This window comes from Rhynchophorus ferrugineus, unplaced genomic scaffold (genome assembly GCF_030347505.1).
Source record: "Rhynchophorus ferrugineus isolate W39M unplaced genomic scaffold, kcgeb_rfMv2 rfM8, whole genome shotgun sequence".
Lineage (NCBI taxonomy): Eukaryota > Metazoa > Arthropoda > Insecta > Coleoptera > Curculionidae > Rhynchophorus > Rhynchophorus ferrugineus.
In genome coordinates this window covers 2,549,542-2,564,594 of record NW_027472587.1, presented here as the reverse complement: position 1 = coordinate 2,564,594, position 15,053 = coordinate 2,549,542, and the positions used below count along the sequence as shown (strand labels likewise).

Sequence of the window (15,053 nt, the reverse complement as noted above, 5' to 3'; positions counted from 1 at the left end):
ATTATTTCAGATGCAGCTGAGGAGTGCCGGAATGGGTGACCCATCGATCACGGAGATTTGCTCCGCGCTGGCCGTATTGGCGAAATACGGCATATTGGGTTTGGGTATCGGAGGCGCCCATACTGGAGCTTTGTCTATGTCCAGCTACTTGAGTGTTATGGATCAGGCCGGCGCAAATCCCGCTAACGCGGGAGTGTTTGGTGCTATTGGTCAAGTCAATATAGGGGAATGTTTAGGTAATTCACAAAAACCAAAAACCAAAACAAATTTGCACTACCAGCACCAGCAGCTAAAATTAATCAATTTACTGAAATGTTGAATATTATCGTGAAAAGTAGACTTTCATTGCAACATTAAACACCTCTATAATAGGTCATGAAAAGTCCCTGGCCTACCACAGTAAAACACATTTTTTTGGCAAAATTAGTTTTTTTTGTTAACAAAATTCCCTTCAAGGGTGATACACTGATTATAGCAACCATCCAACTTTTCGGTACCATTTTTGTAGTACGATTTGTCCTTTGCTTCAAAATAGGCCTCAATTTCGGAGATCACCGATTCGACGAAAATTTCTTCCCAGCGAGCATTCTTTTAAGATCTCAGAACAGGAAATAGTCGCTGTGGGCCAGATCTGGAGAATACGGTGGGTGAGGAAGCAATTCGAAGCCTAGTTCATGGATTTTTGCCATCGTTTTGACTGACTTTTGATACGGTGCATTGTCTTCGTGAAGCAGCACTTTTTTCAACTGCGGCCGTTTTTCGGCGATTTCGTCCTTGAAACGGTCCAATAACGCTATGTAATAGTCGCTGTTGATGGTCCTTCCTTTTTTAAAGTAGTCAATGAAAATTGTTCCATGCGCATCCCAAAATATAGACGCCATAATCTTGCCAGCCGCCTGTTGTGTTTTCTCACGCTTTCGAGCGGGTTCATCGTGTGCAGCCCACTCGGATGACTGTCGATTGGACTGCTCCGAATCATCAACTCGTCGTTGTTTTTGGTAAAAAGTGAGCTCACGCGGCACCCACTTTGCACAGAGCTTTCTTATACCCAAATATTTGTGAATGATATGATGTACACCGTGAGTTAATATCTTTAGAGTGTCTGCTATTTCATTCAATTTCAATTTAGGGTCATTAAAAATTATTTTGTGGATTTTTTAAATGTTTTCGTCGGTAACAACACTTTTAGGCATCCACTGCGTTCACCGTCTTCGGTGCTCATTTCACCACGTCTAAACTTAGCATACCAATCCTTGACGGTTGATTTTCCTGGGACAGTGTCGGGAAACTCGGCATCCAGCCAAGTTTTTGCTTCAACTGCATTTGTTGCCTTCTAAAAGCACTATTTTATCAACACGCGAATTTCCTTTTTATTAATTTTTTTTTCACAATAACAAAAGTTGCTTCACCAAAATACTATAATTCACAAACTAACGATCCGACAGCTGTCAAATTTATACACGCATCTTTTGAGGGTTAGGACTAGCTAAAAAACATATGGATTTAATTCTAGTAGCGCCATCTATGTGTCAGGCAGGGGATTTTTCAATTGATTAGTTACTTTCATTTCAACTAATTTGTCTAAGTTATGTCGATCATATTCACGTTCGCGTTCCAATTCTCTGTTAAATACGTCATTCATTCCATATCTTATACATAACTTATTTAATTTAAAATACATAAAATTGAATTATATATTATTATATTTTTTAGGAACAAATTCCCCTACTCCACGAACAAGATTGGAAAGCTTCGAGTCGCCTTTCGATCCATTCAGGCACCAGGCCTCGGCTGCCACTGCTCCAGTATCGTTGAATAACAATAGCTTCGGCTTGGGTACTAATCAAGTGACGGTTTTAAGCAAAAGTCCGACACCCGCCGAGCTCAACGGCCAAAAAGAGAGTAAAAACGTAGAGATCGCCGAAGTTATTGTTGGTGCCATTCTAGGTGAGGTTTCTTATCAGGGGAGTGCATCTCCTATAATAAGCTCGGGGGCAATGTTTCGGCCGGTTCAATCATTGGGGGTGCTAAAAACTTGACGTTTGATTGATTAGTTTAAAATGGTCATATAGAGAGGTGTAGAGGAAAATATTTTGTTTTGATTGGTCCTTCTATTTTACGTGACTACCCTATGACGTCATATTTGTTGGCCAATAGTTTTCAAATGATAATCAAATTTAATTTTTAAAATTAATTTATGTAAATAAAATTCTATAAAAATATAAATGAAAAATATACATAAATACAAATAATATATGTATATAGAATATATAAATGTTATTTATATTTTCAAATGCCAATTTGGATAATATTAGCGAATTTTAAATACAATTCATAAGAAAATTATTTATTATTTAAAATTATTTATTATTTACATGTATAATATTTGCAGAAATATTGTCCTAACAAAATATAATGAAACCTTGTATTGTTACTATGATATCAATAATGGCTAGAAATGCAATAATTTTAGCTCGAAATTAGCTCTTAGGACGCAATGTTCATTGTTGTTTCATACAGTGTTATATGGCAAAAAAATTATTTCTATAACAATATAAATGAGAAATATGTGTAAATGTAAATAATAAAATTATACAAATAAAAACAACAAACAGTAACAAAAATAAGGAGATATAAGTATAAATGAAAATAAGTCTAGTACTCCAGACATCCAAATATTCTTCTATAATGCCTTCACCTTTTTTCATATTTTTTTAGTGCCTGTAATTTTATGAGACCTATCAGAGTTAGTTATCAGATCATAGCTAGTTTTGTTATACTGTCAGCAAAGCTGAAGCCTTTCAAAGTCTTTCTTTTTTGTCAAAAATATAATGAACATCTAACAATAATTTTCAAAATTTTATCTTGAAAATCATTATGGATTGAACATGTAGGAATTAAATTAAAGAGATCTACAAACAGTATAATGAAAGAACCGATAATGGTATGAAAAAAATGCATTGATGATGAGTATTTTAAATAATTTTTCAAACGTACTAAGCAAAGGATGTATATTCGTGACTCTATGCACTGTAATGGATAAAAAAAATGTCTAAACAATCTTGGTTAATTCCATAAACAGATATAAAAAGTTGGAAACTCAGCCAAAATAGTTTTCTTTAAAGAAATAAGTACCCTTAAAGTAGCAATTAAATTTTTAATTGTTGGTACTGCAACAAATATTTCTAATTATCTAAATCGATCCTAATTAATTACTACCTTTTACACATTAACTATCACATATTTCGAATAGCTGAATAGAGTACTCAAGTGAATACTTTCACCACTATCACTTATGTCATGATAAGAAGTAGGTTTACTTTCTGTAAAAAAAAATGTCTACATGTAATAAGCATATAATAGATAGATAATTGTATACGTAACCTGGTAAAACAATGTTGGATAGGCATTTACCCTAAGACCTGTTCATAAATCCTTCACTAAAATGCCTATAATACACAGATATGAAAACGATGAAAAATACAGAAAAGTCTCCTTTCTGTATAAGTTTTACATCCAGGTACACATTTTTTACTAACAAGACGCATTATAATTTATATTGATTAATAATTTACGAACAATTAATGTAACACAGAAAATATGCGCAACACAAAATGAAGATTTCCTTCTATTTCATGGCGTCGAAAATGGCTCCAAATACTTAAAACAAGACTTTGTTGATTAATAAACTTACAAATAATTGCATTCGTACAATTTAAGCAATTTATCACGTGCTTTTGTTCTAACAATTTAACTAGCCAATCACACGTTGCGATCGAAGCGCTACCTCTGATCGGACCGGACAAAACATTTCCCCAAGGTCACCCATACAGTAGAATTTCTATTTTTTCTATGATACTTAGTAGTCTGGCATATTCCAGGTCCTGGGGGGCGTTCTCTCGTCGAAATACAACAACTGAGCGGTGCCAATATTCAGATATCGAAGAAAGGAATCTTCGCTCCTGGTACCAGAAATCGCATCGTCACCATCACGGGTAACCAGCAGTCGATCACCAGCGCCCAATATCTCATCGAGCAGCGCATCAACGAGGAGGAAGTGAAGCGAGCTCGAAACAACGGCCTGGGTGCCCTCACCATGCAGTGATAGCGATTGCAGGAGCTGCCGCCTGTCGACCTTTAACGACACGTTCTCGTCATTGGTCGTTGTTCGTTTATACTTTCCTATTTTGTTTTTGTTTTTGTGGCGTAGATTTTTTTCGTACGTTGAAAATTTTAAAGTGTTTTAAACAAAGAAGATATAAAAATTAATGTTGTTATTAAAAGAAAAAACGAGGCTGTTATGAACATTTTTAAAAATTGTTAAAGTTCTTTATTTGGTTTATCTTTTTTAAAAATTAAACAATATTTTATCTACAGTTATTAATCCTTCTTTGGGTAGTTTAGATGTTTTATTTTATTATTATTATGATTATGATTAATCTTGGATTGGGGCAGACCTTGAACAATATTCGGATAGGACCAAGGGTTGATGGAGCTGTAAATGGTGTTCAAGATTTTCTCCTGACATTGATTGGTGTAAATATTGTTTTCGTTAGAGAAAAATAGGAAATATTCATTGTTACCTTAATAATTTTTTATCTTTTAAAGTTGATCTGATTTTAGAATGATATAAAATATAGAAATAGTAAATCTTTAATTAAAAAAAAGGAAAATATTGTGATTATCATCGCATACTCATCTTTCATTTTATTACAATAGCTTCATCTTTGCATACATTATATTATTAGGCTACTGTAGAACGACAAGTAACTTTCAATTTTTGATACTTTACCTCTTCAATCTAATATACGGCAGCGTTAAGATGAAAACGCAAATATTTCGGTTTTTCTCTAATTATTTTGGTAAGCTGTCAGAAATTCTCTGTATAATCAAAAGAAACAAATTATATATATATAAGGAGCAGTCTACAGATTGTTTCAGTGACTTCAACGACAGATGGAGCAGTGCTTCAAAACAGTACTATTTTTGTAGTTTTAGTATCAAAACAATATTAATGAAACTCAAGCCCAATAATAAATACTTTTCAGTTCGTTTAATTACATATATTTTGAATTACCTGTATAATATTTATTACAAAAATAGTACAATTGTTTTGACACAGTTTATATCTTAAATAGACAGAGAGAAATTGCATCCAAAATAACACATTCTGGTCATTTTAAGAAATCTAAAATCCTCACATTACTGCTCAATATTAAGGAGAACTAACTTTGCTCAAACTGATGGGTATCAGTGTTGTGTGCTTTTTGCTTCCTGCATATTAAACAGTCTTTTAATATACATCTCTCTGTCTATAAACAAGAAGTTGTATAGTTTATAATGATGATGTTAAGACTCCCAAAATCGGAGATTGTAACACATGATTATCAACTAATCTAACTTGATATTAATATCCTCTGTGATTCAAGGATTTGGTGAATATGCGTTCCAAATTGTGTACCTGTATTTCAACCTCATACATAGCAATTTCTATTTACGGCATTATATAAACAAAGAGAAGACACCTTATATATTGATGAAAATACATTACGATATCTTAAAGGAAAACAAAAGCAAAATAAAATAGCTCTGATTACCAGAATCGATGATTGACAATAGGTGGGCATTATTAGTTTTTGGTTTCATACTGTCCGAAATAAACCCTAAACGAAAATATTCGCTTTTGATCTGATTTCCAACACTTGTCAAGGGTATTAAATCAGGAACCAGGAGAAAAGGAACTGGGTGTGATAAGAGTAGTTCATTTAGATGACTTGGCAGTTGTTGGAGATGTATTTTAAAAGGGCGAAATTGCATTATGGTGTAAATACTAAGCTAATATCCAAGAATATTGCTGTTATTTCTTATAGAATCTATAATATATTTAAAAATCTATATTACACCTAAAAGAGAATAAGTGTAATTCAATTATATTATATACTGTTATCGTTGTTAATGTTGTTAATGTTCTGGTCCCCATATTGCTGTACACAAAAATGTTTTTACGATTGCCATTTTTTCCCATAGATTCATTTTAGTCACGTGCGCTAGCCAGAATTTTTAAACTCGCGGTTTTGAAGGGTTTGTTCGTTAACGTCTCGATCATCCTTCGCAAAGATCATACATTTATCTGTGAGAAAACTTCCAAATAATATATTTTATCCTCACACACACACTCGAGGGGTCAGCGAACAACTCTTTGTTGTTGGAATGTCTAGTCAGAGTACATTTTTGCATCATTGTCTTGTTGGTCATTGTTTTTTAATTAATGGTAAAACCGCGTTTTTATATTTAAAGAAAAATACTTAGGGATTAGGTATGTAGGTTAGATTTCAAATGATGTATATTCTGTGCAAGTCATAGATGGAAAGATACAGTCAACACTGTTGCATTCCTATTTGTAAATAATAATAAATGTTATCTTTATTTTCAAATTTTTCTGTTACAGATATGAATATATTTTTTGTTACTTTATTTCATATGATACCTTATTTCAATACTAAACTGTAGACACATTTTTCAAATGAATAAAACAAACTTATTTAGTAATAACTAATTTTAAACATTTTTTAAACTGAATCTGAACTACAAGGAAGGGTAGAATGTGTATATCGTTTAGTCGTATTAATATGGCATGGTCAATTTAATACCTCTATTTTTGATATAGATTATTTTTGTTCTATTTAATAATTGGATTTAACAATATTCTGGGAAAAATAAATCAGGTCAATAGTGCAATTATTGAAGAAGAGAAAAAATGGTTACATGAATTATTCCTAGAGTTAAGTAGATGTCTGATACACTTATATTTAAATTCAATGTAATAACTGTTTTTCAATGTAACACATTGATTTCTTAATTTTGTTGCTTTCTAGAAGTTTCTGCCTAAGAAATCTGATGCAGACATGAGTTTATATTACTTTTAAGGTAGCAGGACACGTGGTTCACATTTTCAAGTGCCAATTTGGATAACATTAGAGAATTTCAAACACAATTCATAAGGAAATGATATAAATTCACGTGTGTGTCATTTGCAGAAATATTGTCCAAACAAAATATAATGAAACCTTGTATTGTTGCTGTGATATCAATACTGGCTAATAATGCAATATTTTTAGCTCGAAATAAGCTTTTAGGATGCGATGTTATTAACACCCCGTTTATTGTTGTTTCATACAAACAGTGGTATATGACAAAAAAATGTTGCATTATTATGAACGATTTAATCTGAAAGTGAAAACCCATATTAAAAAATGTCGGCATATATATATACACACATATATACATAAAACTTGCCATTCTTTAAAAGTATTGTTTTGATAATATTTAGTTGTCGAGCTGCAGAACACTGAAGTGACCTTGGAACATTGTTCTTTATTAGTATCCCATATCTCCCTTTCTCCTCTTGTAAGTTATATTATCATTGCGAGAGTTTTCGTTTATGGTGTAGTGTTAATTGAAATAGTAATTAAGTTTGTTGGTGTATATATTTTATTTTTATATTACTTTTAGTCTGCATATATCTTATCGCCTGTTTCATACTTATTGTTATTTCTGTAGTTCGTCCACATTTTGTAATATGTTGTTACAAAAAAGGCCTATAATGTAGAGGTTTTTAATCAGAGAAATATTAAGAACAGTTTTGAAAATTGTAAATTTTATAACCAGATTCTATATCGAAAAAATCGTATATTAAGAATTAACGCTCGTTATCTTGTCTAGTTACGAGAACGTTGTAGATTATTTTATAGAATTACAGATACATTAGTTCTGTTACTGGTCGAATCTTGCGACAGTGTCTCGATATTTACTGGTTATTCTATCTTTTTCTCTGTCTCTCTTTTACTCTTACTAACATTTCATTTTTTCAATATATATAAGATAGTTGTAAACCAAAAAAAAGGTTACCAGTCTTACAAGTTACGGTTACACTTTGTTATTATTGCACCGATGCATAACATCATTTTTATTTTGTTTTTGTTAGGTCTTTTAGCGAGCTTCTTCAGTTGTTGGCACTAATTCCAATAAAAATGAGAAAGTTTTAAAATACCCTATCTAGCAACCAATAAGTAAATCAAAAGTTGACTAAAAGCGGACGATTCGGAATTATAGTGTCATCAACTAAAAATGTGGTCACATAACAATAAATAATCTAAAAATAGATTCAGTGATATTAGTTATTGGAAACTGGTTGGGTAACCAAGGATACTTGGTGAAACGGGTCATAGGTTTTTATTTGAATTGTATAACAAAATGCACAGCTCAGATTGTGCTGTTGCAGTGGTGCGGCCTTTGGTTGTGTCACTGTTTGTAGCTTCGATTTTTAAATTAGAATAGAACACAGCATTGTCAAAACACATTATTATTCAATAAACTCCATAGTGCCATACATCGTATTTTTCATATTTTTTACTCTTCATTTCTGACCATGTCCATTACGTGTTTTGCTGCTGGCAAGGCATTCGCATTTTAATATATCGTGCCAACGGCAAAATGCTTCCATCCACTGCTATATTCCTCAAGCTTCACCGCGATACATCATGAAAACTCATTTTAATTTTATTTTGACAGTACAAAACCACAAAATTTTAAACTTAGTGTTTTTATGTGTCCGTCCATATATAATTCTAGTCAGTATTTTAATTTTTGTACAATTTGTTATTTGTTCTGTGATAAGGCTGAGATGAATAAAATTTGCTGAAGATTTATTACAAATAATTTATTGGAAATTTGATATCATTCAACCTATAACCTCGTCTGTGTTTTGATACAATTTATTTTCCGTTTTATTTATCCAAATCATAACCATGGTTAATTCATCATTCAAATGTTGTTGAATTGAGAGAAAAAGTGACAAGCTAGTGGATATTTGTTTGTTGGAACTGCTTTGGTGCAATATCAAGAAAGGTAAGTACACATATTATGAACTCGGAATAATATTTTAATTTTAACTGAGTTAGTATTACTCTAGAAACTTCTCATAATATATTACAAAAACTACATCATAAGAATCATATAAATTATGATTATAACATGTTTAACAATTTTTAAAACATTAATGGTTTACTATAAATAATTCAAAATACTTCCTGAATATATTAATTAGCCTTTATGGTGATTTAATATCTCCCTGCTTATTTAATTTATATGTATATTTTTTGAATTATACATTGAATATTTTATGATTTGCCTTGAATTTATTGATAATGATGGTAAGATGATATATTTTACCTTCGCCAAGTGGTAAACAATATTATAATACTAAAATGTTTAAATAGCTGAAAATTAAAACTTGAATACGTTCGTATACATGAGTATTAATTACATTGCAATACAATACATGTATTTAAAAGAATTTAATTTCTAAATATTTGGCTGAAAAATGAAGAACTTCACCGATACAATTATAATTATAAAAGGAGAAAATTAAAGAATACTCACTAATAGCTTAACAAATGATTTTTAATTAATATATTTATGATATTCTAATTCATATTCATTAAATAGTGCTCAAATTTGTTTTAAATTGTATACAATGATATTCTAAAGCATTGTTTAATATTAATATAAATATAAATAATTGGAAATACCTATCAAATATATTAATTAGTATCCTTAGCGACGTGATAATTATGCTGTACTTAAATTATGTAAATTATAGTTTAAAATATTTTAAATTGAATTTATTTATTTATGAATGTATTTAGATTGAAGTTGTAGTGGTTATAACAAAATATATTATTCAATCTGAATATCATTTCTTAAATATTTTATTAAAGAAACTTCGCTATTGTGTCATTATGAATATAATTAAAGGTACATTCTCCAATATGTCATTAAATGTCTTTGAGTTACTATATTTGGTAGTAGAATTCCTGTACATTTAATAATAGTACTTGAATTTACTTTAAATGATATTCATTTCTATTTTAATGGCACAATTTAAATCATAAATATTCATTTACGGAATAAAACAAAAAAATAGTTAACTTGGTATTAAAATATATTTATTTCTTATCAATTATTTGCAGAATAATTGTATATAAAACGCACACGAAAAAAGACAAACCATATCAGTATTGGCTTACTTAGCTTAATAATAATAAAATCCACACTAGTAAAAAACACAAAATACTTTCATCAAATATGAAACAAACAAACAAACATCATTAGCTAATGATCAGACTTATGTAATTATTATTTATGAGCTTCGGGGGGGCAGTCGGGTTGGTTACTGGGATGGGCAGCCAGAAACGCCGGATGATTTTCCAATTCCCTGTCTATTCGGAGAATAATAGGGAACGGCCTCAGATCGACATGGAATCTTCTGGCGTTGAAAACTTGTGGTATCAGACAGCAATCGGCCAAGGTTATTTCATCTCCAACGCAGTATTTACCAGCACAAGATCCTAAAAATGAACAATAAAATATGATTGAAATAACAATAATTTCCAGAACCATCCTCGTTGGTGTTTTGTAACAGTTTTAATTTGATTAAAACCATACTGTAACTAATACTATAGTGACTTAAAGCTGTGTATTTATATTTAAATTAAGTATAATTTGTATTTATCTTGCGTTGAAGATTGAAATACAAATTGCTGTTGAAATATAAGATAATAAAACATACCTTCACCAAATTATCAGAAATATATTTATATTATCTTAGAAACTAAAAACTGAATTTATTTATGTATATTGAACGGAGTAAAAAATAGAATAATCAATTTAATAAATGCATGAATAATTGAATTCCACCATTAAGTCGCCAAAAAAAAATTCATATATTAAGTAATATATCGGTAAATAATTTATAATTAATACGTTGTAATACGTGTTAATAACATTTGTTCATACGTAATATGTTTTACTTTGGAAGTTTGTAGAGTTTAGTCACGTCAATCTCTTAAATTTTTAGTGGCTGGATCTACTGTTGAATGGGGATACTTCAAACTACATTCCGAGTACATGGCTGCTAGTGTCAGACTCACCAACCGGAGATCATCCCAGAAACAGCCACCTGAAGCTCTACATGGGATTCGAACCCGCGACTACTATCGCAGCAGTAGGAGGACCGTCCTGTCGTCTTAATTACTGCGGCTACCAATCCATCAATCAATAGTTATATTAAATTATTAGTTCTTTGATTTTAAATTGTATATTTTTATATTTTAACGAGTAATTTTCTTTCAGAAATAATGTACATTACAAAATAACATAACAAAAATTGGGTTGGAGAAAAAGTAATTTCAGTTTTCCTAATATATAGCTTTAAAGTCATATGTTTCTAGTAAAACTTATTCAATGAAGTATTAGTGAAGCGCGTTTCAAAGGTCACAGTTCCGAGAACAATGTAGATGTCAAGGTAGCATCATTCATTTGCTTAGTCAAAAATTATTGCGCTTTAAAAAAGGATATTCTTGATATTTTTCCACTGAAAAAGAAAAAGTGCTGTTTAATCTCACAGAAAGTTGTATGGTGATAAGTGCTTAAATGAACGTGAATGTCAGAATTGATTTGTTTGATAACTGGATACCAAAAGGATTTCTAAACTTGGTTTCTACATTAACCAGCAGTGAAAAGTTGAATGTACTAAGTTTGTATACCTAAAACGAAGCGGAATCGAACCATTTTTGCTACGAATAATTGCCGGTGATGAAAAATTAATAATGTATCACAATAACACTTGAAAAGAATTGCGGTCCAACCCGGGAGAGCTTTAGAAATGGTTGCAAAGCCAGCATTAACACTAAAGAAGGTGATGCTAAGTTTTTTGTGGAATTGTTCATGAAGAGCTATTAGAATATGGCCAAACCATTAATTTCATTCCCTACTAATGGAACTGAAAGACGTTGTCATCAATCACGACAACATTAGATCAACACACATTTACTTGGCTCAAAAAAATTGAGAGAATTTAACTGGGAAGTTTTGATGCATCCACCGTATAGCCCGGACCTTGCTCCGCTAAACTATAATTTATTCTGGTCCCTGTATAACACTCTAAATAGTGTAAACCTATGAACATCACTTGATTTGATTCTTTCTCCCAGAAGTCTAAGATTTTGACAAAAAGGTACATTTATCATTGATTAATCGCTGAAATTTATATGAATAAATTAGCCTTGATTAAAAACCGAAATATTTTTCCCTAAGCCATTATTTCTATTTTTTTTTGTTTTAGTGAGATAGCATAACAAACTGAATCAATGTACTGTAAACTTAGATTAACAATCCTATTTAGTACTTAACCTGTATTTTCTGAAATAAAAATTCGAAAATATTTACAGGTGTATTTCCAATAGTATTAATTATTAAGAAAAAAAACAGATAATCCACCCTATAGATAACTGTGTGATCAGTATTATGTATTAACTATACCTAGAAGTTTTTCCACTGCTCTAAATCCTCTGTTTATCCAGTGTTTGGCCCATTCGTTTTTCTTTTCTTCGCCGACGTGTATTAGAACTGTTAAATTCTGAAGAGGCTGGATGCCGGAGGCTATAATCTCACACACCTCACGAACCTAATAATAAAATATAAGTAAGTAAATAAAAACAATAAAAAGTCTCCAACACAATTTCAAATTAACGTTGCGTAATCTCTCAATATTAATATTTATAAGGCGAATCTATTTCAAGAAAGTTAATTGCTCGGAACACTATTTAAATGTTGACATTGGCCTTTAGAATGTATATAAATTATTACGTATAAGCTGTGATATAGCCATACCTTAGCTCTTTTAATGACATCGGCAGGGAGTAGCGGCCTGTGCGGCCTGGTTTCCTCCAAAAAGTGCATTATGCTAAGAGATTCAACCAGCGTGACCCCATCAATAAACAGAGCAGGCACTTGTTCCATGGGATTTACGTCCCTGTACTCATTAGAATGTTGTTCACCGCCAGCTTTGATCAGAGACACCGGCTTTATTTCGTAAGGTATTTCCTTCAAATTCAGCGCTAAATAATAGAACAACAAATTATTACTCAATCCGACTCTGGTTCTTTTGTTTTGTTTTTGTTTCGTGATATTAATCGTGTATCGGTGGGCGATATAAAATACCAATGAGTGTTTTCTTGTGTTATTTTCATTTAATTACATTGTTTTTAACGACAATTTTATCGAATTTGAATATTTTTATTCCGGTATTTGAATAAATAACTACGTTAAACTATATACTAAATAACTATTATTTTTGTAACTGATTTGAATATAACCATATATTTTTCCGTGAAAACTGATTGTGTTTATATTAACTATATTTTAATTATATTCTTTCAACTTGATGACGAAATAAAACTAAGAAAAATGATTCACAGGTAGAATTCACAGTTAAATGCAACAGTGAAGAATCAGCTAAGAGAAGGGCAAAAAGTAGCCTCTTGGCCATTAAATGCTATTTTGTTGACAATATGGCAATCCTTAAAAAAAAGTGTAAAACAGAGAGAATATTTTAAAAAATCCTATCATTAGTTTGACCATAGACATTAAATCCGACGTATTAGACAATAATAAGTGTAAAATAAGATGAACAGTGTTATTTAGATTAGCCGTAAATCTTATTTACGATAAAGATTCAATAAGTAAAAAAAAACAGATCAACTGAGAAACATGTCAATATGTCATCACTTGTAATCACAATGTTATTGAAGAGATCGACCAATAAAAACCAGATCACAACACAATGAGTCTGATACAACAGATTGAAGCAAACGAAGATAAAAACAGTTAATTAATAGATCTTTGCGTGATAGTTAATATTTTGTCACCAACATTATTTTAAAATTGTGTATCGCTGAAAACTTCCATATTGAAGCTGCAGATGTGAAAATCACTGATATCAAGAGATAGGATCACTGCCTGACAATAAGAATGAGTCTTGTACGAGACTTTCGTATTTAATCGCTTCTCCATAGGTATCAGAGGACAAAATAACCATTTATTATGGCCTCAGAAGTTTGACCTTTGACATAAATTGAGAATCCAATAACTAAAAATTACAGGACCATTTCGTAATAGTTTAATAATATTTATAAGGGTTGTTGTTGATGATGTTGAGTTGTATAAAAGGTGTTGATGTCTTTACAGGAATTTTTAATAATCTTACTTAATTAAAAAAATCGATTAATAACAATTTAATTTTAAATATAGCTAATTCTAAACTTACCTATTCGGACTCTCCACGAACAGGAACTCCTCCAGTAGGAGTAGAGAATAGTCTGAAAATGGAGCAGTAGATTTAGGTCAGGGTCAGATGGAGATAATACATCGTCGTTGATAAAATAGCGTCGAGACCATCCCTACGCGGAAAAAAATAAGGAAACAACTCGACTTACCTTGCCAACTGCTGATGCCATCGCGAAAACAACAAAAATAAATCGAACGAGTCCCGAAAGCCGCCGTTCTATTCTCTCATCGGCTTTTCCCCAGATTCGGGCGCACTCTAACCCCAAATCTTCCCCGGTTTCTTTTCGTGTTTCTTCGCGAGCTCCTTTCGGATCGACGTCTGACTGCGACGAGAATCGAGAGTGGAATAAGACGAGAGTCTGGAGCACGCAGCACGTGGACTGGAAGAGAGACGACGGCGAGCCGGCGACAGGTTTTGTTTTTTGTTTTGCGAACGGGTTTCGGCCGCGACGCGTTAGATCGCTGTTTTTTTTGCGGATATTTCGGTTTTTTGAGGTGATTTCGACCATTATCTGAATATGGGGTTCGGTGGCGAGGAATGACTGATGGGGACTAGAAATGGCAACGTTAAGGCATAATGTCAACAATAAGCTTTATTAAAAAATCGGATTTTAATTTAATATTATTTTCGAGTGATTCTTAACTATCGTTTGATAAAAATGGCTTTCATCAACTGACAAGTTAATAATTCAAAAATTAAAGTACATACAAGTCTGTAAGAAATATTTAAGAGCTAGTTTGTGACATATTCTATTTGATCCTGAAAATTACTTCATTTTTGTCACACGATGACGCGTTTCTGACAAATTTTCTTAATACATTAAGATAAAATACAATAGACCTGAAAAATATTATTTATCTTAATT

At 31.6% G+C, this 15,053-nt stretch overlaps 2 protein-coding genes and 1 long non-coding RNA gene across 5 annotated transcripts in view; 2 read left to right on the top strand and 1 right to left on the bottom strand.

Annotated features, from left to right (window-relative positions):
• The window catches only part of pasilla (RNA-binding protein Nova-1-like protein passilla), a 289,380-nt gene extending 280,991 nt beyond the window's left edge, over window positions 1-8,389 (top strand). For all 3 annotated transcript variants that reach the window (XM_076412611.1, XM_076412609.1, XM_076412610.1), the window contains exons 7-9: window positions 11-236; window positions 1,714-1,947; window positions 3,882-8,389. In XM_076412611.1, the coding sequence (XP_076268726.1) occupies window positions 11-236; window positions 1,714-1,947; window positions 3,882-4,105 (684 nt within the window). In that variant the 3' untranslated portion in view covers window positions 4,106-8,389. The remainder of the gene's footprint in view (window positions 1-10; window positions 237-1,713; window positions 1,948-3,881) is intronic.
• Window positions 8,390-8,772: 383 nt separating this feature from the next.
• On the top strand, window positions 8,773-11,154 carry LOC143201497 (uncharacterized). Its single transcript, XR_013006963.1, has 2 exons — window positions 8,773-8,907; window positions 10,919-11,154. It is a non-coding gene; the product is annotated as an uncharacterized LOC143201497 (long non-coding RNA).
• On the bottom strand, window positions 9,986-14,711 carry LOC143201496 (putative maleylacetoacetate isomerase 2). The gene is made up of 5 exons (XM_076412612.1): window positions 14,337-14,711; window positions 14,168-14,219; window positions 12,733-12,959; window positions 12,382-12,526; window positions 9,986-10,409 (listed from the first exon to the last, which is right to left on the bottom strand). Exons 1-5 carry the CDS (start codon window positions 14,694-14,696, stop codon window positions 10,198-10,200), a joined length of 996 nt encoding a protein of 331 aa, XP_076268727.1. The 5' UTR covers window positions 14,697-14,711; the 3' UTR covers window positions 9,986-10,197.
• Window positions 14,712-15,053: the final 342 nt, after the last annotated feature.

Bases quoted from the DNA above. Each gene is read 5' to 3' on its own strand.
- LOC143201496 (XM_076412612.1), bottom strand. From the start codon at position 14,696: ATGGTCGAAATCACCTCAAAAAACCGAAATATCCGCAAAAAAAACAGC. The intron at 14,220-14,336 runs GTAAGTCGAGTT...CTCCATTTTCAG, and splicing joins TGGCATCAGCAGTTGGCAAG to ACTATTCTCTACTCCTACTG. The intron at 10,410-12,381 runs GTATAGTTAATA...GTTCATTTTTAG, and splicing joins AGCAGTGGAAAAACTTCTAG to GATCTTGTGCTGGTAAATAC.